Source organism: Lepidochelys kempii, chromosome 2, assembly GCF_965140285.1.
Source record: "Lepidochelys kempii isolate rLepKem1 chromosome 2, rLepKem1.hap1, whole genome shotgun sequence".
Lineage (NCBI taxonomy): Eukaryota > Metazoa > Chordata > Testudines > Cheloniidae > Lepidochelys > Lepidochelys kempii.
Window position 1 is genome coordinate 205352248 of NC_136381.1, and position 19950 is coordinate 205372197.

The window sequence follows — 19950 nt, forward strand, 5'->3', positions numbered from 1 at the left end:
TTTGTTAAAGTACTAAGAACTATTTCTTGAAACTATTGTTTATAATAATAAGAAAAGTGTATAACATTAATTAATGAAAAATATGTAATAGACCTGCATTTGAAGTTGATCTACATGTAAATTTGTATTTTGTCTGTGTGTATATATGTATTATGTATGCATATGTGTATATAATATAATATGTATAATGCCACAATCCTGCAAACGCTTATGTATGTCCCATTAACTACACATTTACTTAAATTTAAGCATATAGGTGTTTCCAGGACCAGTTTTGCAATTTTTATGTTTAGTTTTCTAAAGACTTTTGTGTTTGTGTTTCTGATGAAAGAAATGCAATAATTTTAGTACCTGTGCCCAACGGTGAATTTCATGTATTGTGAAAGAACTTTTTTCCATTTAGGAAGAGAACTGTCTTCCTTATATGCCTTTTTGTATGGATATTCCCATCTCAGTATTTTGTTAGTACCTGAAAACCTCTCTTTCTCTTTCCCCTTTTATTAGACGTATTCAGAGAGATTTGCAACGCTTCCTAATACCCGTTTTAGTGCCACTTTTCTATGGGTTAATAAGTTACATTACATAAAACCTACATGCATTCACTAGGTGAACTAGTCAGACAATAAGGATTCAAGTGCTACACAGTTCTATCTATCCTTCACCACATACAACCACACCAATATCACCATGATGGCCCAGTGCCTGGATGAGATCAGCTGCTGGATGAAGAAAAGGTGTCTGAAGCTGAACCTAAGTAAGACAGAACTGATGCTGGTGGGAAGAGGAAAGCATTTTAAAGAGTTTACAGCCACAGTACAGTCTCCTTTGGTTGAAGCTATGCATCCACAATTGGTCAACTACTCTGTCTGTAGTTTAGGAATATTCTTGGGTTCCTCATTGACACTGTCATGCTTGGCTAGGAAACTTCATCCCTTCTTGGTGGATGATGATCTGGCCTCTAATTCAAAATTGATTTAAATCAGTTAAGTAGAAAACCTTGATTTAAATTGATTTTAATCTTGTTTTGCATTTGTTTAGTTTTGTAGTTATTTTGCTAAAGAAAGGTGAATTGTCATTGATTGGTAACCATTAGAGCATGTTGATTTGCGAATAATTATAATCCTTACACAAATTTTTATGTCAGAAAATGGTAAATAATATTTAATTACTAGACAATGAATAATTTTTAACTCATGACTTGTCAAGCTGCAGTTGGATGGACATTAGTAATCACTTAAAATGCACAAAAACAGCTTTTCAAGTTTGTTTATTAGTTAAATAAGACTACTTTAAATGTGCTGGACAAATAAGATCAAAAAGCTTATCAAAATATGTTCTGCATTTAAAATTAACTTATTTTATTAAATAAAGTATCTGTAGTTAGTGAATTGAATTGATTTTTCTGTTGATGATGTCCTTCAAGATTAGAACTAGTAGATCTCATCTTTCCACACCTCATTTTACTCATAGATGGCAAGAGGAAAACAAGCTATACTGCTTTTTCAACTCCTGACTGGTTTATCAACTTTGAAAAAAATAATAATTGAACTGAACTAACTGGATAAATTGAAATGAAGAAAACATTTTCTCTGCACCTGCAGAAGCAGCTACTGCTTTCAAAAGCTGGTCTAGCACTTCAACAAACTCTGATTCCAGGTGCTTAGCCAGAGATTTCCACAAGTTTCATGGTTTGACTGCCTCTAAAACTTTGGCAGCAAACATGTACTGCTTGACTATGGTTTTTTAATTTAATTTAAATTACTTTAATAGATTATAGTAAGTTTGGGCTATACTATAGGTTGTCATAATTTCAAATTTAATTTTAGATCAACTTTAAAAAAATGGATTTAACTTTCATCAGAAAAATCCATTTAAAATAATCACTTTTAGAAATTATTGGTTTTTATCCTCTGTGCCTTTATCACTTCTTGGCTGGCTACAACAATGAAATATACCTGGTCATCATGCCTTCAGCTCTTAGAAAACTCCAACTAGTACAGAATGTTGTAGTGTGTCTTCTCAGCAACACAGACTATTGCAAAAACATCAGACCTGTCCTCTGTTCCCTATACTGGCTTCCGATAGAATTTCAAATCAAGTTAATAGTCTCTGCTCTTATTTTTAAGGCACTCAGTGGCCTCGGCTCAGGATATCTAATGTCTCATCTACACGGTGCCTTAGCGTATAACATCAAGGATGTAAATTCTACTGCCCACCAGTGTGTCGTGCACTAACTGGCATGGAAGAAAAGGAGTACTTGCGGCACCTTAGAGACTAACCAATTTATTTGAGCATGAGCTTTCGTGAGCTACAGCTCACTTCATCGGATGCATACCGTGGAAACTGCAGCAGACTTTATATACACACAGAGAATATGAAACAATACCTCCTCCCACCCCACTGTCCTGCTGGTAATAACTTATCTAAAGTGATCATCAAGTTGGGCCATTTCCAAAACAAATCCAGGATTTCTCACCCTCAACCCCCCTACACACAAATTCACTCTCCTGCTGGTAATAGCCCATCCAAAGTGACAACTCTCTACACAATGTGCATGATAATAAAGTTGGGCCATTTCCTGTACAAATCCAGGTTCTCTCACCCCCTCATCCCCCTCCAAAAACACACACACACAAACTCACTATCCTGCTGGTAATAGCTCATCCAAAGTGACCACTCTCCCTACAATGTGCATGATAATCAAGGTGGGCCATTTCCAGCACAAATTCAGGTTTTCTCACCCCCCCACTCCCATACACACACAAACTCACTCTCCTGCTGGTAATAGCTCATCCAAAGTGACCACTCTCCCTACAATGTGCATGGTAATCAAGGTAGGCCATGTCCAGCACAAATTCAGGCTTTCTCACCCCCCCCCCTTTTTTTTTTCCAGGGACACACACACACACATACAAACTCACTCTCCTGCTGGCAATAGCTCATCCAAACTGACCACTCTCCAAGTTTAAATCCAAGTTAAACCAGAATGTCTGGGGTGGGGGGGTGTAGGAAAAAACAAGGGGAAATAGGCTACCTTGCATAATGACTTAGCCACTCCCAGTCTCTATTTAAGCCTAAATTAATAGTATCCAATTTGCAAATGAATTCCAATTCAGCAGTTTCTCGCTGGAGTCTGAATTTGAAGTTTTTTTGTTTTAAGATAGCGACCTTCATGTCTGTGATTGCGTGACCAGAGAGAACAACCACATACCACACAACAGAACCACTAACCCAGGAACTTATCCTTGCAACAAAGCCTGTTGCCAACTGTGCCCACATATCTATTCAGGGGACACCATCACAGGGCTTAATAACATCAGCCACACTATCAGAGGCTCGTTCACCTGCACATCCACCAATGTGATATATGCCATCATGTGCCAGCAATGCCCCTCTGCCATGTACATTGGTCAAACTGGACAGTCTCTACGTAAAAGAATAAATGGACACAAATCAGATGTCAAGAATTATAACATTCATAAACCAGTCAGAGAACACTTCAATCTCTCTGGTCACGCAATCACAGACATGAAGGTCGCTATCTTAAAGCAAAAAAACTTCAAATCCAGACTCCAGCGAGAAACTGCTGAATTGGAATTCATTTGCAAATTGGATACTATTAATTTAGGCTTAAATAGAGACTGGGAGTGGCTAAGTCATTATGCAAGGTAGCCTATTTCCCCTTGTTTCCCCCCCCCCCCCCCCAAGACGTTCTGGTTTAACTTGGATTTAAACTTGGAGAGTGGTCAGTTTGGATGAGCTATTGCCAGCAGGAGAGTGAGTTTGTGTGTGTGTCCCTGGAAAAAAAAAAGGGGGGAGGGGTGTGAGAAAGCCTGGATTTGTGCTGGACATGGCCCACCTTGATTACCATGCACATTGTAGGGAGAGTGGTCACTTTGGATGAGCTATTACCAGCAGGAGAGTGAGTTTGTGTGTGTATGGGGGTGGGGGGGTGTGAGAAAACCTGAATTTGTGCTGGAAATGGCCCACCTTGATTATCATGCACATTGTAGGGAGAGTGGTCACTTTGGATGAGCTATTACCAGGATAGTGTTTGTGTGTGTGTTTTTTGGAGGGGGGTGAGGGGGTGAGAGAACCTGGATTTGTGCAAGAAATGGCCCAACTTGATTATCATGCACATTGTGTAGAGAGTTGTCACTTTGGATGGGCTATTACCAGCAGGAGAGTGAATTTGTGTGTGGGGGGGTGGAGGGTGAGAAATCCTGGATTTGTTTTGGAAATGGCCCAACTTGATGATCACTTTAGATAAGCTATTACCAGCAGGACAGTGGGGTGGGAGGAGGTATTGTTTCATATTCTCTGTGTGTATATAAAGTCTGCTGCAGTTTCCACGGTATGTATCCGATGAAGTGAGCTGTAGCTCACGAAAGCTCATGCTCAAATAAATTGGTTAGTCTCTACGGTGCCACAAGTACTCCTTTTCTTTTTGCGAATACAGACTAACACGGCTGTTACTCTGTAACTGGCATGGGTGGATCTTGCTGATGTGCACTAAAATTTCCTTAGTGTAAACTACAGTAGTCCTATTTCAAGCAGTACTCTCTTTACTGCCTAAAGTACTGGGATGAAGACTCTGGTTGATAACTATGCGTATCTGGCACAATAGAACTCACTATAATAAGAATATAGCTCTTGTGTGTGTGTGAGAGAGAAAGAGACCAGCTCCTGAGAAATTTTCTGAGAGTGTGGAATGAACTCCCCTGGGAATTAAGGACTATCACAAACTTTTCCACCTTCCTTTCTAAGTGCAAGACTCCTTTCTTTGACCTTCTTTAACATAAATACATAGCAACATATATATATTAAAAATATCCAGCTCCTAAAAATAGCCCCTTTTTGGTATGTGTGCATCTGTGGCCCCTGGAAGATAAGAATCATATCAGAGACCCTACATATCTTAACATAGGACTCTGCAAAAGCTAGGACTGACTCTGAGAATTCATAGTTAATAACAAAGCTATTTGTTTATGCTTTTGCCTAGAGGCTCTTCCCCCTAAAACCTTACCAAATCAGGACATTCCATTGCACGTGTTTCTCCCTTTGTGGGTGAGGATGAGAGAAGTAACACATGACAGATGTTAATCAAGATGCTGAGATACAATGTTGATGAGTGCAGTGTAAGTAGCTCCTTCTTACTTCATTGACCACCTGGAGCTCAGTTGTATTGGGCTCAATGGGGCCACTGGTGGAATGAGATGCTGTTAAGTATAAATAAAGAGCTTGGTATCCGACCCTAAATGAATCCCAAGTTAGAATTTGGTTGTTTGCAATACAAGTTTCACAAAGTAGTTCTGGTTTCTACTCAAATTACTTAACTTCTCCGACAGTTTCTGGAAAATATCTTCCATATCTTCTGAAACTTTGCCTTAAAATCCAGGCAATATAAAACCCCCGCCCCGCCCCCCCACATAGAGGAGGCTCCAATTGGCCTCATGACAGCACCTTGGTTGTCACCTCCACACCCTAAACCTCACTCTATGACAAGTAAGGTGCCCATATTTACCAAAGTAAATCGGGGACACTGTGGGGGGCTGGCCTGAGATGCATGACATCACCGTTCGCCTGTACCTCCGCACAGGGCTGTCCCGAGCCACCCGGTGTTGCTGCTTGCCCCAGCCCCATGCGACAGGGATTGGGGCTGACCACCTGATCCCTGCACTGCCCTGGGCTGGCGGCTCGAGCCCCGCTGCCCAGCACTTCATGTCACCACTGGCCTCCCGAAACGATTTGCTGCCCCCCACTAAGGGGGCACAACTCGCTTTTTTTTGGCAAAACTGGGCATTTGTTCTGTTTGCTCTTGGCGACTGATCAGAGCAACGTGCAACTGGCAAGAGCAAAGGGGACAAATGGCCATTCTTGCCAAAAAGGAAAAAAAAAAAAAAGTCATGACGTCTGGGACAGGGTTTAAAAAAGGGGACTGTCAGCCCAAATGGGACGTATGGTCACCCTAATGATAACCCGCTCCCCTGCGAGGCGCCAGACGGGCTAGAACAGGAGCTGAAGGTCACTGGGGCACCCGGAGGCTGGGTCCTGGTTCCCCCGCGAGTCGCTGCTTTGCGGGAGGGAGATGAACCCGCATTTGGCGGCAGCAGTGACCATCCCGGCGCCTTCGGGGTTTTCTCCCCAGGCGGTGGAGGGGCAGAAGCGGTGGGGGGGTAATTACAGTTCTTGATACAGGCTCAGCCCCCCCCCACGCCCGTCACCCTCTCCCCTGCCCACCTCCGTATCTTCGCCTCCCGCCCTGTGCCCCGAACCTGCCTCGCCCACCCCCGCTGCTGCTGCTCGCCAATCACACGCTAGCTCCCCCGGCCGGGCCAATCGGCGCTACCCTTACTCCGCCCCGACCCCTGCTCCTGGCCCAATAAGCACCGCCCTTGATGGTGAGTGGCGGGCCGGGGGGGTGGCTGGGGAGCTGCTTTGCGGCCGCCCGAGTCTAATTCCGGAAGCTGCCTCTGAGAACGACGCGGGGGCGGGGCAGAAGGGGGCGGGGCAGGAGGGGGACTTCCCCCTCCTCATCCCCGCGCGCGCTGTTTCCTCAGGGCTCACGGCTTCCCCCTCGGCGCCCGGTGCGGAGCCCGGGCTGGGCGCGGGGCGTGGCCTGTGCACGGGCTGATCGGCCCCTGGGAAGAGGCGGGGCAGCCGGAGTCAGTTGGCGGCCGGAGGCGGCGGCTGGTCGGTGCGGCGGCCTCGCCATGGTTTTCCTTAAACTCCGCGAGCAGGTGGGTGCGAAGGGCGGTGAAGCGGCGCCTGCCTTCCTCCCTCCCTCCTCCATTCCCGGCCCGGGCGCGCCCCCTGCGTGGGTGACAGGCTCCGGGGGAGGCCCCGTGGCTGCGCGGGGGCTGCCGGGCCCCGTGTGCGCGGTCGGGCTCCGTGCCTGCCGCTCCGTGCTGGGCAGGGGGCTGGGGGCCCATGTGCTCGGTGCGGGCGAATCTCTTGTTACCCTGCAGCGTGTTTGTGAGGGGGGCGGGCGGGCTCGGCGCTGCCTGTCCCCGCCCCCCGGCTTCTCCCGGGTAACCGGCCCCGGCCGAACAGGTGACCGCGGTGTCTGCCCTTGCCCGCCCACATGCCCAGCCGCTCTCGTTCCCGGCCACACGCCCGCTGGCCACCCTCTGAGGTGTGAGAGTGAGTAAAGGGGTTAAATAGCACGCCGACATGTGACTGCCTTTCACCATGATCACTTTAAAAAGATACCCGCCTTGCTTTCTCCAGTTCTAGTGTCTCTGACGCTGGAAGTCCGCCCTGCTTTAATGGCGTGGTTGTATTCCTGATCATCCGAACCATTCAGTTTTTGTAAAATCCTTTGGAGAAGGAAGGTACTATGTTAGTGGTGAGCATTGACGTTGGTCTGGTTCTGTGTCTAAATCTTGGTCTGTCTTCTCCAGCTGTACAGCTAAAGGTCCTGGTTCAGGCCTTCATTTCATGCCTTGACTTCTGTGAACTCCTCCTTGCTGGCCTTGACAAATTTCATTGTGTTCCATGTACCCAGTTAAAATGCTGCTACAAAGATAACTTTCCTGGTTTGTTGCTTTGACTGCATTACAGACCTTTGTGTCAGTTTGCTGGCTCTCTCTTCTCCACCCCATCAAACACAAACTACTTGTCTTCATTTCTAAGGCCCTCTCTGGCTTACCTCTCTTTTTTTTATACAGTAGGAAGATGCTGACCTCCCACCTATGTTCTGCCAATAGTGCCAGTTTTATTTAGGATGTTTGTGCTTTCGAATGTTTGTGCTTTCTACCATGCTGCCCTTTGTGCATCAGCCATCTCAATAAAAATCCACAAAGCCCATTATATTGTCACCTTAAAACAATTTGCTGTGATGCCTACAAAAATAGTTGGCAGTGGTGAAGCAGCTGATGTGATGTGCTGTGGGCCACTGCTTATCATGCTAACCAGTATCTCTTCATTACATTGCGCTCTCTGTATATTTGTATCCATGTGCATCATGTTTTACACTTAGATTGTAAGCTCTTTCAGGCAGGGGCCCTCTGTGTGTTTACTTGTACAATGCCTAGCAAGATGGGACGGTGGCTACTGAATTATAAATAATTGTCTTGATTGTTGTCAGTAAATTAACAAAAACTCAGATTTAATGGAAGACCTGAAATTTAATTAGTAAGTCTTATAAGACCCCAAATACATTTAATATTCACAATAGTTATTTTGGGCTTTAATTTTATGATCACTTTATATTGATTTCTTCTAACTAAACAAAGAAGAGGAGGCTGATTTGTTCGCATTTATATGACATATAAGCACTTCATACTAGAGATTCCAAGCTGTCAGGTGTACAGGTACAGAATGAATAGGGCCCTACTAAATTCTTGGCCATGAAAAACACCTCACGGAACGTGAAATCTGGTCTTTTGTGTGATTTTTATCCTATACAGATTTCATGGGGGGAGACCAGTGTTTCTCAAAGTGGGGGTTCTGACCCAAAAGGGAGTTGCAGGAGGGACACAAAGTTACTTTAAGGAGTCTTGGTATTGCCACCCTTACTTCTGTGCTGACTTCAGAGCTGGGCGGCATACCATGGTACCCTTACTTCTATGCTGTTGCTGGCAGTGGCTCTGCCTTCAGAGTTGGGCTCCTGGCCAGCAGCTGCCACTCTCCAGCTGCTCAGCTCTGAAGGCAGCGCCAGCAGTAGCAACGCAGAAGTAAGAGTAGCAGTACTGCACCTGCCCTCCAATAAGCATATGACCCCCCCCATAACTCCTTTTTGCGTCAGGACCCCTACAATTACAACACTGTGAAATTTCAGATTTAAATGGGTGAAATCATGAAATTTACCATTTTAAAAATTCTCTGTCCATGAAATTGACCAAAATGGACCATGAATTTGGTAGGGCCCTAAGTATGAAATAATTTCTGGAGTAATAATCATATCCGTGCAATAGCATGTAAATTATCTCTTTGAATTTCATTACTGTGCAGCAGGAAAAAATATCAGTGTGGTTGGAGCTTGGCCTCTGGGTACTACCACAATACAAAGAATAATTAATTTGGAGAAATTAAACATTTATAGGAATGTCAGTTTGTATAGATATTTTGGTATGAAAGTGTAGTTTCATTTCCAAAGAGTGAGGGATAGAAGCATCTTTTGAAGAAAATATGTTGTTAAAAAGATATATTAATAGTTGGAGTTGTGTAGTGTTTGTTGATAATTGAATGCTAGCTGTCATTGAAATCATTGTGTGAAAACTTGGAAGCTGTTCTGCGTTGCTATGGCGTGTAATTTTTAAGCCCATTTAGTGAGTTGTGTGTATAATGGTTAAATAATGGAAATTTATTTTTCTCTTTATAGTAAGAATAACCTTTGGATACACTGCTACTTAACAAAATGAAGATTTTTGAGATGAAAGATCTTGCTCTCTTCCCAGCTGGTGGCATGCTGCTCTCACCTTGCTACTCAAATAGCCATCTTTTGGATTGGTCTCAGTGATCTGCTGTGATAGCATCTCATGTGCCTCATTTAGAATTTGTGATGCTCTACCAGTTAGGTGCCCCATTAAAGTATGTTAAGTTTTTTGTTTTAAATTGGTATTGACCAGCCCCACCTGAAAATTAACGCATATTTTTGGGGGGATAGTGTTTGGAGGAAGCAGTTATTCTAGGGTACCATATTAATAGAAGTGTCAAATGCTGCATCATTTCTAGTATTTGCTGCCAAGCTGTAAACTCCAGCATTCAGTAACTGTAAATTGTGGTTATAGTTAAATCTGTTATATATGAAGTTATTGTGATAAGTTTTATGATTCTTGTAAGTACTCTTCCTTGTGAAAGTACTAGCTTTATTTAATCAAATTAATAATATGCTAGTGGACCTACATAGATCATAGTGCTGGCAATAGGTACCTATAGTGAAGAACTGAATAGCCTGACTAGTCCTGTTAGTAGCAGTCAAACTAAAGGTCTGCTCTAGCATTCATTAAAATCAATGGCAATTCTGTTAACTTCAGTGGGTGTTGGGTCAAGTCGTTAGTTGGTGTATGTCTGTACTTTGTTCTTTGGGAAACCCATTTATTTCAGTCTAGTTTCTATTAGACATCTGTCTAGTTTAGTTAATGCATATTAATACTCTTGTCAACTTTAACAGAAATTAAGGATTGAAAAACTTAGAGTAAGGAATAATGTAGTTTGTTCTCCATCAGTGATCCTTCTTTAGGGGGCTCAGGTATATTTGTAGTAGAACGGCAGAATGTTTGTACTGTTGATAATCTTGTAACTTTTGTGGATAGAGAATTTCAGTTTCTGGAGTATCACATCTGCACCTCCTACAAATACTAAAAAAATTGTCTAAACTTTTTTTGGGCTGAAACTTTTCTTCATTAATCCTAATGTGTAACTCTTCTTGCTAGGTCAGCACTGAACCAGTGCACCAGATCAGGGGCACTATGCTAGAGGAGATAGTATCTCTTGAGTGAGATGTGAAAATGGGGTCACCAATCTTTTGCTCATTTAAAAAAACAAAACAAAAAACTAACCTTGCCTCTCTTCATAAGAGAAGAGATGTTAATTCTCCTTTATCCTGGCAGAAGACTGTTCTGATAAGACAAAGTGAATACTATATTGAAGTTATTTGTGTGCTGTTAGAGATACTGTGTTTTATTCCAGTGATAGCTACACGTCATTGGTGGGCAAAGTGATTGCTGTACAATCCAATTAATAAAATATTAGATAAATGCAAGGTCATTCTCATTCGTTCAGCAGAGACTGGTAACTTTCCGTAGGCAATGGAGCTGGAAATGTGACTTGGTTCTTTGGACATCAGCCTATTGTGTAAATGTTGCAGAGCACTTCTGATGCTCTTCTTAGGTTGATTTCTTTTGGGGTTAATTTAAGTTTCACATATGACAATCCTGAGTTGTGTTAAGCTTTCAGATTGTCTACAAAGGATGTATGTTAACTGTGTAACGGTCACTCTATTGTCCAGCAGAACAAACAATAGAAAGGAAAGGGGTTACAGGATGAAGGGAACAGTAATAAGGTTACATAAGCCATCAGCACATACAGTTTTATTGTTCCTTATCATTTAAACATGTTAGGTTTGGGTTTCTGGACCACTGTCCTAGCTACCATTAGTTACAGCAGAAGTGGGTTTTGAGGACACATTTGGAGGAGGAAAGGGTTGTGAAGTCATCCAGTGTGTAATATGGCAACACCTGTGGTCAGAAATCCCTCCACCAGGATATTTGTTGAACTCACAGGGTGAAATCCTGGCCACATTGAAGTCCATGGCAAGACTCCCACTGACTACAGTGGGAGGCGGGGATTTCACCCACGGAGTCAAACTGGGCTGTGGAGTTCTGGCTGACTCGGCTGTGGAGTCTCATAGGGCCAGAATTTGGTACAAAATGCCTTGTTCATAGCAGTTCTAGAGATGTAATAGTTTAGGCTCAGATTCTGCATGTGATAAATGTAGTGCACTTTTGAAATGTGTAAATGTTTTTCTATTACAGCCAAGCAAATGATGAGAAAACAACCTGATGTTTAACTTGCATAGCAGAGTATCTGCTAATCATTGTGGAAAGTAGATCCTTTCAGTATATTGAGTCCTTTCTTAGTTCCAGGCTGCTTGACTGTACAAACTTATGTGGTACTTCATGCAACTTGTTGGGTGGCATCCTAAACACATCTGGCACCAGCCAGTGTTCTTTTTTTTCTGGCTCTGTACTGTGCCCATCACCCTGGTGTCAGATGCCACATGTTCTGCCTTATTCCAGAAAGGCTTACCAACAATTTTCGTGGTATTCATATCTGCCTTCCCTTCACTTGGAATGGAGGTGACAGTACTACACACTGCATACAGTAATGCTTGATATCTGTAGAGTGGCTGATCAGAGGAGAAATTTGTTTTAACTTTTTAAATAAAAGCAGTTTACTTGTAGTTGCAGTTTTCTCTGCATTCTGATATGCCTCAATTAATGAATAAAACTTCCTCTTTGTTAATCCTCATAGCTTTTTAGTTGTCTGAGAGAATATTTTGAGTTGTTGATTTGGTATCTTGAAAGCCAAATCGTGTTTGTCTCCTTTAGAGTTCAGTCATAGAAGTATTAGGAAACTCTTGATACATTGAGCAAGAAGCAAGAGTTTACTTGTCCTATGAACTAAATTTTACAGAATTCTAAATATTAAGGTTGTATGCATGCACCAGAATGTTTTGTCAAGTATTGCTTATTCTAAACAGGTAGATAAATGATTTTTAATTTCAGAAGACCTGCAAGACCATACTTTCCATAATAATCTGTTACATGCCTGTTAGTACACTTAATTTCAGTACACTTTTTTTTTTTTTTACTGAAACTTGGAGACCTCTTCCATCAAAATCTATAGCCACTCATCGCGTTCTATTCTAGCAACAGGCTAGCAACAGATTTGTGGCAAATCTCATTGAACACTGCTTCACTATAACTATTAAAGACTGGATCCTCCATTAAGACATCAATATTTAAATGGTTCACATGCTGTTTTTTTTTCTTCACCAGGTAAGGGGAGAAGGTTAAGGCCTGTGATAGTGGCCATTGAAGGCCATCTGTGCACTGCATACTTGCCAACATATTTTACTTTTCTGTTGGACTACTCATTAGGCTATGTTTAGGATGCATTATTTCCCAGAAGTCAGACTCTGCTTAATGGAATAAGGCAGAGAATTAGAAGTGGCTGCATGAAGCTATTAGGTTGACCACTTACCTCGAAAGTTCATGTCCTGATTTTTTTTTTTATTCATTTATCTTTCTCTTAGCTAAGATGGATCTTATTCGTTTGGCAGTTAAAAAAATGTTTGCAGTGTGCTCATGAACACTGAATGCTTACATGGTTGCTATTTTCATTACTGCTAGTGTTAAACTTTATTCTTGGCATGAATCCTAAAAAGGATTAACATCCAAACTATCCTTATTGGACTAGGAAGATAAATTGCCCCATTGGGATGGGGGAGGGGGAGAAGAGCCGCTGTTGTTCTGGGGTGAGAGGGGAGCATGGAAATACCCGTTTTCACTCTTTAAACCCTGTGCAAATATCAAATTTTGGAGAATGCATGTCTCTTCCGTATTAGATTTAAGAGGTTGCAGTTGGGTTAAAAAATCATCTAAAATACCAAGCAGCAACAAAAACAAACAAGCCCAATAACAACCTCCTTTCCAATCTCTTAGGAACTTTTTTTGGTTGCTTTAAAAAACAACCACCACCAACCCCAACCCCTCCCACACTTAAAACTTGCATCTAAACTACATTAGACATCAAAATATTTTCCTTTCTTAGTATTTTCTTCAGACTTTCTGATAATTGGTGCCCTTGGGTTCAGAATCCATATGCATTGACAAGATGATGTCTGGGCTCAGGTAGCTCAAAGAACTTTTCCCTTTATGGAAGACAGCTGATCCATCTCAGTACACAGAGCTCAGGTTTGCTTCCACTCCATGGTCCTTAAATATAAAGCTATTAAGGAGTACCTAGTGTCACAGGTCTTTGCTGTCTTTGAGTAAATGGACCCCAACAAGAGGGAGGGAGGATTTTGAGAGCCACTGACTTGGTAACAAGACCTTTTCTTCAGATGAGAACAAAAACCCTAAACAAAAGCCCTGGGCTTGCACTCTGATCTGAAGAGCAGATCCTTTTGACCTCAGTGAGGCCTCTGTGAGGGCATAAGGGTCCATTTGTGCAGATCCAATTGAAGGTTTGCAGGTGTGTTAGTAGCCAAGGATCTGGAAACAAAATAAGGTGAACCAAACCGTGCCTGTCATGCCAATAAAGAGCTAACTTCATAAAAGCTTCTAGAAAAATTGCCAGTATCCGCTGGAGTCTGCTAGTTCCAAGTTCACAGTGATTTGCAAACAGTCCCTCCTTCCTGTACGGATATTAACATCCCCAAAACTCTGTTAGTCTGTTCATTGACCAAGAACTATTGGGGAAGAAATGCATCTACTCTTCTACTGCACTTCTTGTATATCTTCCACTTTCTCATGTCTTTCAACATTTGGCCACAGTCTTTTTCCTAATCCACTGGAATTTTGTGAAGCCAAATTACTACTGGATATGATCTGTTTTCTTGTTCCTACCAACTTCTTTCTTCCATATTTCTTTTATTTTCCTCTTGCTTTTATTCTGTCTTTCCTATTTCTGGAACTTGAGTGGGAGACTGAAGCTGCCTTAGTTACAGTGGCTAACTACTTAAAGTTATTTATGGTGGTTGTGTTTACATAGAATCATAGAATATCAGGGTTGGAAGGGACCTCAGGAGGTCATCTAGTCCAAGCCCCTGCTCAAAAGCAGGACCCATCCCCAATTAAATCATCCCAGCCAGGGCTTTGTCAAGCCTGACCTTAAAAATATCTAAGGAAGGAGATTCCACCACCTCCCTAGGCAACGCATTCCAGTGTTTCACCACCCTCCTAGTGAAAAAGTTTTTCCTAATATCCAACCTAAACCTCCCCCACTGCAACTTGAGACCATTACTCCTTGTCCTGTCCTCTTCTACCACTGAGAATAGTCTAGAACCATCCTCTCTGGAACCACCTCTCAGGTAGTTGAAAGCAGCTATCAAATCCCCCCTCATTCTTCTCTTCCGCAGACTAAACAATCCCAGTTCCCTCAGCCTCTCCTCATAAGTCATGTGTTCCAGACCCCTAATCATTTTTGTTGCCCTTCGCTGGACTCTTTCCAATTTATCCACATCCTTCTTGTAGTGTGGGGCCCAAAACTGGACACAGTACTCCAGATGAGGCCTCACCAATGTCGAATAGAGGGGGATGATCACGTAATAATTTATAGTATAATACAAATCATACTACTAAATTATTTGACATATTAAAACTGCAAGTAAATCTAAATAAAGCAGCTCCTCATCTTTGAGTACAACTGATATCCTACTGCATATATTGTAAGACTCATAGACTTCAAGGCCAGAGGGGACTATCAAGATTATCTAGTCTAATTTCCTTCACATCACAGATTACAGAATCTCATCCATCCACTCCTGCAATAGGTCCATAACCTCTGTCTGATTTACTGGAGTCCTCAAATCTTGTTAAAGACTTCAAGTTCTAGAGAATTTACCATTCACTCTAGTTCAAACCAGCAAGTGATCTAGGCCCCATGTGGCTGAGGAAAGCATAATTCACCCAGAGTCTCTGCCAGTTTGACCTGGGTGAAAATGCTTTCCTGACTCCAAATATGGTGATCAGTTACACCCTGATTATGTAGGTGAGACCCATCAGCCAGCGACCTGGGAAATAATCCCCTGTAGTAACTCAGAGCTTTCTGCATCGAGTGTCCCATCTCTGGCGGTTTTGGAGATATTTGCAAATAGCAGTTGTGGATGGGCTATGTGCCATTGTAGGCACCCTCATCATACCGGGCCCTCCATAAACTTATCAAGCTCAGTCTTAAAAGCAGTTAGGCTTTTAGCCCCCACTGCTCCCTTTGGAAGGCTGTTGCAGAACTTCCCTCCTCTGATGGTTAGAAATGTTTGTCTAATTTCAAGCCAAAACTTGCTGATGGCCTGTTTATATCCATTTGTTCTTGTGCCAAGATTAACCCTTAACTTAAATAATTCTTCTTCCTCCCTGGTGTGTGTTCCTCTGATGTACTTATAAAAAGCATCATATCTCCCCTGAGCCTTAATTTTGTTAGGCTAAACAAAGCTCATTAAGTCTCCTTTTGTAAGGCAGGTTCTCCATTCTTTTGATCATCCTGGTAGCACTTCTCTGCACCTGTACCAATTTGAATTCATCATTCTTAAGCAACAGAGACCAGAATTGCACATAGTATTTCAGATGAGTGCCTGATATGGTGCTTTGTACAGTGGGAACAACACTTCCCAACAGGGTGGATAAAAATCAATGATTTTAATTTTTTTAATTGGATTTTTTTTAATTTAAATCGGATTTTTTGATAGGTTTTTTCCTCAAAGCATTTTATCTGAAGATCGTTTTAATTAAGATACATTATAGCTCAAAGATCTCATCATGGAATAGGGATTATAAATTCTAATTCTATAGTATGAGACAATATAGTCATGTAATATTTAAGAAAAATTTTGTAAATGTGTTTCAATAGTTCAAGTATTAGGGACCCAATCTTATGGGGTTGCAGGGGCTTCTGTGTAGATTATTAAGGTTAATCTTTCTATCTACCCAATGGGGCTCAGTCTAGAAGATACCATCAGAGATGCTTAGTTTTGCAGTTCTCAAACTGTGGATTTGTGTCTCCAGAGATAACATGCTTGTTAACGGAAAAAATGTTTTAAAAGAAATAAATAATATATAGAGGTGAGAAATAACAGACCTCAACCCTATTGTCCCTCTGCAAATTTGTGTACACCGAGTCAATCCCTTACCTTTCTCTAAAAGTCCAAAGTTTCAAAAAGTTCAATGAATAGAATATTGTTGGGGACGGAATAGATCTGGACAAGGAGAAGAAGTCTGGAGATAAATGTGAGAAGGGAGGGAGAGGCAGTAGACACAAAAGTGAGACTGTTTGAGCTCAATATTCCAGAAGTCTTAAGGTCTTTCTGAATGTAGCCTTCATTGATTTGAGATCTACCATATGATTCTCTCACGAGAAGGGAAAACCTATAACATCAGCAGGCCGTAAAAGAGACCCAGTTTGGGAATATTTTAATGAAGTTCCTCCACCTGTGGGTAAGACAGGCATGCGTGCAAAATGCAAACAGTGCAACAAAGAAATGCAAGGCCTGGTTGACCGAATGAAACAACATCATGAGAGGTGTTCCTTCTCCGGGGGAAGCTGCACTGAAGATAATGAAAGGAACATGTCTGAACATGCAAGATCTTCAGGTTGGTAAACTTTTTTTATATCGTACTTCTTTCTTAAGGACTGTCTTTCGTCCTCCTGGAGTGTTCTTGGAGTCTCATGTTTGAGCAAAAAATATAGCTGTTACTGTATGGTACTATCATTTTAGATGCAGTTGTGATAAAAAATAAATAGCTGAAATAGGCAGATCTTCCTTTTACAATTTCACCTTTAAAGTAGTACTGAGTGTCAGTAAATGCAATGAGTAATACTAAATGAGTAGTATGGTAATTAAATAACTGCATTGTCTTATTTTGTTTAGGAAAATCCATCCTCAACATACAGGATTCTAAAGACTATCCACCTTCAAGATCACCATCATTTTCTATAGTTGCAGAGTTATCTGCCAATGATAGTGTTTCAGTCACATAATGTATGTCACATTGCTACAGTATATCACCTGTAGCAAAAAGAAAAAAAAATCTCCATCATCCTGAAACAACCATAGATAAGTTTGTGGTAAGAACCAGCAGATTACAAAAAGAGGTAATTGATGAAAAAAATTGCCCTGTTTGTTTATGCAACAAACTCTCCTTTCTGTATGATCGAGAACCCTCACTTTATTAACATGGTTCAGTCATTAAGACCAGGATACAGTCCACCCAACAGAGCAGATGTCGCAGGCGAATTACAGGATAACATGTATGAAAGAGAAATTGAGCAGTGTGCGAAAGGTCTAGAGGGTAAAATTGTTAACCTGAGTCTTGATGGGTGGAGCAATGTCCACAATATTCCTGTTGTATGTGCTTGTGTGACAACAGAAGGGAATGTCTTCCCTACAGAAACAATTGATATATCAGGAAATGCACACACTGCAGAATACTTCTAAGAAGTAGCAGTAAAAGCTATAACAAACCGTGAAAAAAAAAATTAAATGTCTAGTATGTAGCTTGGTCACAGACAATGCTGCAAATGTATCTAAGATGAGAAGAAATTATTTAGAATAATAAATTATTATTTATTATTATATAGAGAGTGAAGAGAGTCCCAAGCTAATAACATACGGTTGCAGTGCTCATTTGCCTTCCAGCCAAAGATTTCAGTGTTCCAGAGATAAAGGCTAATGTTGTTGAAATTGCAAAATACTTCTGTAACAACCACTTTGCAGCAGCTGCTCTGAAAAAAGTGGGAGGAACCAAGCTAACTCTCCCACAAGACGTGTGATGGAACTCAGTAGTGGACTGTTTTGAGCACTGTATCGAGAACTGACCTAATTTGATGACAGTTTGTGAACAAAATCGTGAAAAAATAGATGCACTGTCACAACAAAAGTTCTCAACGTTGGGCTTAAGAGAAATGTTGAACACATGCTGAGTTACCCTGAAGCCTATTTCTGTAGTCTCGAACAAAATGCAGGGAAATAGCTGTTTTGTTGCTGACGCTGTTGAAATTTGGAAAGAACGGAGTGAGATCTTAAAAAGAGAAATATGCAATGACAGAGTTAAATTACAAGCATTAAAAAAAGAATGGGACAAGCACCATCTCCAGGTCATTTTCTTGCAAATATTCTCAATACTCGGTGCCAGAGTCAAACCTTAACGTCTGAAGAAGAGGAGTTGGCTATGACATGGACATCCAGCAATCATCTCTCCATAACGGCAACTATAATAAACTTCAGAACTAAGGGTGAACCATTCAAGAAACAAATGTTTGCTGATGATGATTTAAAGAAAGCCACACAAGTGAACTGATGGAAGTCACTTAAGCACTTGGATTCAGAGACTGTTGAAGCGATAATCTCACTTTTAACAGCAGTAGCTTTTTCAGCCATAGAAAGAATATTTTCTTTCTTTGGACTAATTAATTCCAAATTGAGAAATCGTTTGGGACCTGAAAAAGCAGGAAAGCTTGTTTTTCTTTTCCAGATTATGAACAAACAGGAAAGTGAAGGTGAAGACAACCGAGTTAGCTGCATTAGCCAATATTTTAAGTTTCTCATGTTGACCTGGCTGACAGTCAATTTAATTTTTTTTAATTTCATTTATTTAGTTAAAACTAAAACAACCTGATTTTTAAAAAATGTGAATGTTTAAATACAAAAATTCATATGCTTTTTTTGTTAAAATATTATGTTTTCTGTTGAAGGGAAAAAATAATCCAGAATACAGAATGTTGTTTTAGTTAGATGTCAGTCAGTCTAGCAGTTCTCCTGCTAATACAGTATGGCAAGAAAATCCTCCAAATATTAATGATTAACCTGTTGAATTGGAGATAGTTCACCTCTCAATGATTTCATAAATATCTGCTTCAGTTATCTTTGGTAAATGAAATAACCAAACAATCATTCATTTTCTGATATAGCTGTAAAACTAATCTGAATAGTTTTCAAAATAAATCACTTAAAAAATATAGTGTGTGTCCCTTCTAAAAATGAAACCTACATCTATCTCTGATTTGTGAAGAATATGCATTAAAGTTATAACAACCAACAGGAATGCATTTTTATGTAGAAATCCATGATTAAATAGAGTCTCTCTGACTAGTGATTTAAGTCAATTTGATTTAAATAAAATCCACCGTGCTTCCCTATCTCTACTGGAAATGCCTCTCCTAATGCATCCTAGGATTGCATTAGCCTTTTTCATGATAGTATCACACTGGTGGCTCATAGTCCTCCTGTGATTGACCATTATACCCAGGTCTTTCCTCTCCTCTTTTGCTTCCAACTGGTAAATCTCCAGTTTTAGCAGAAAATTGTGTTAGTCCCTAATTGCATGACTTTGCAATTTCATTCAGTTTCTATTACTCCACTTTTCAATGTCATCCAGATCATCTTGTATGATACTCTGGTCCTCCTCTCTATTGGCAGTACTTCCCAACTGTGTGTCATCTGCAGATTTTATTAGCATACTCCCACTTTTTGTCCAAGATCATTAATGCAAATGTTAAATAAGATTGGGCCCAAGACCAATCCTCCAGGAACTCCACTAGTAACGGCCCTTCAGCCGCACAGTTCACCTTTCGATATGACCGATTGTAGTCTCCCCTTTTAATCATTTCCTTACCCACTTTTGGATTAATCCCCTTCTCCAATTTAACTAGTAATTTCAAGACCTAGGTGGAACAATATTTGATGCTTTACTGAAATCAAGGTAGATTAGGTCTACTGTATTTACT

General features: G+C 41.1%; 1 protein-coding gene across 6 annotated transcripts in view; it reads left to right on the forward strand.

Annotated features, from left to right (window-relative positions):
• The first annotated feature begins 6494 nt into the window (after nucleotides 1-6494).
• ANKRD28 (ankyrin repeat domain 28) overlaps nucleotides 6495-19950 on the forward strand; it is a 227276-nt gene continuing 213820 nt past the window's right edge. For 4 of the 6 annotated variants that reach the window (XM_073333566.2, XM_078851764.1, XM_073333567.2 and 1 more), the window contains exon 1: nucleotides 6495-6740. In XM_073333566.2, the coding sequence (XP_073189667.1) occupies nucleotides 6714-6740 (27 nt within the window). In that variant the 5' untranslated portion in view covers nucleotides 6495-6713. Of the gene's footprint in view, nucleotides 6741-9454; nucleotides 9535-14643; nucleotides 16818-17095; nucleotides 17320-19950 lie in introns of those variants that run through there. The other 2 variants (XM_073333565.2, XM_073333568.2) reach the window with 2 other exon arrangements.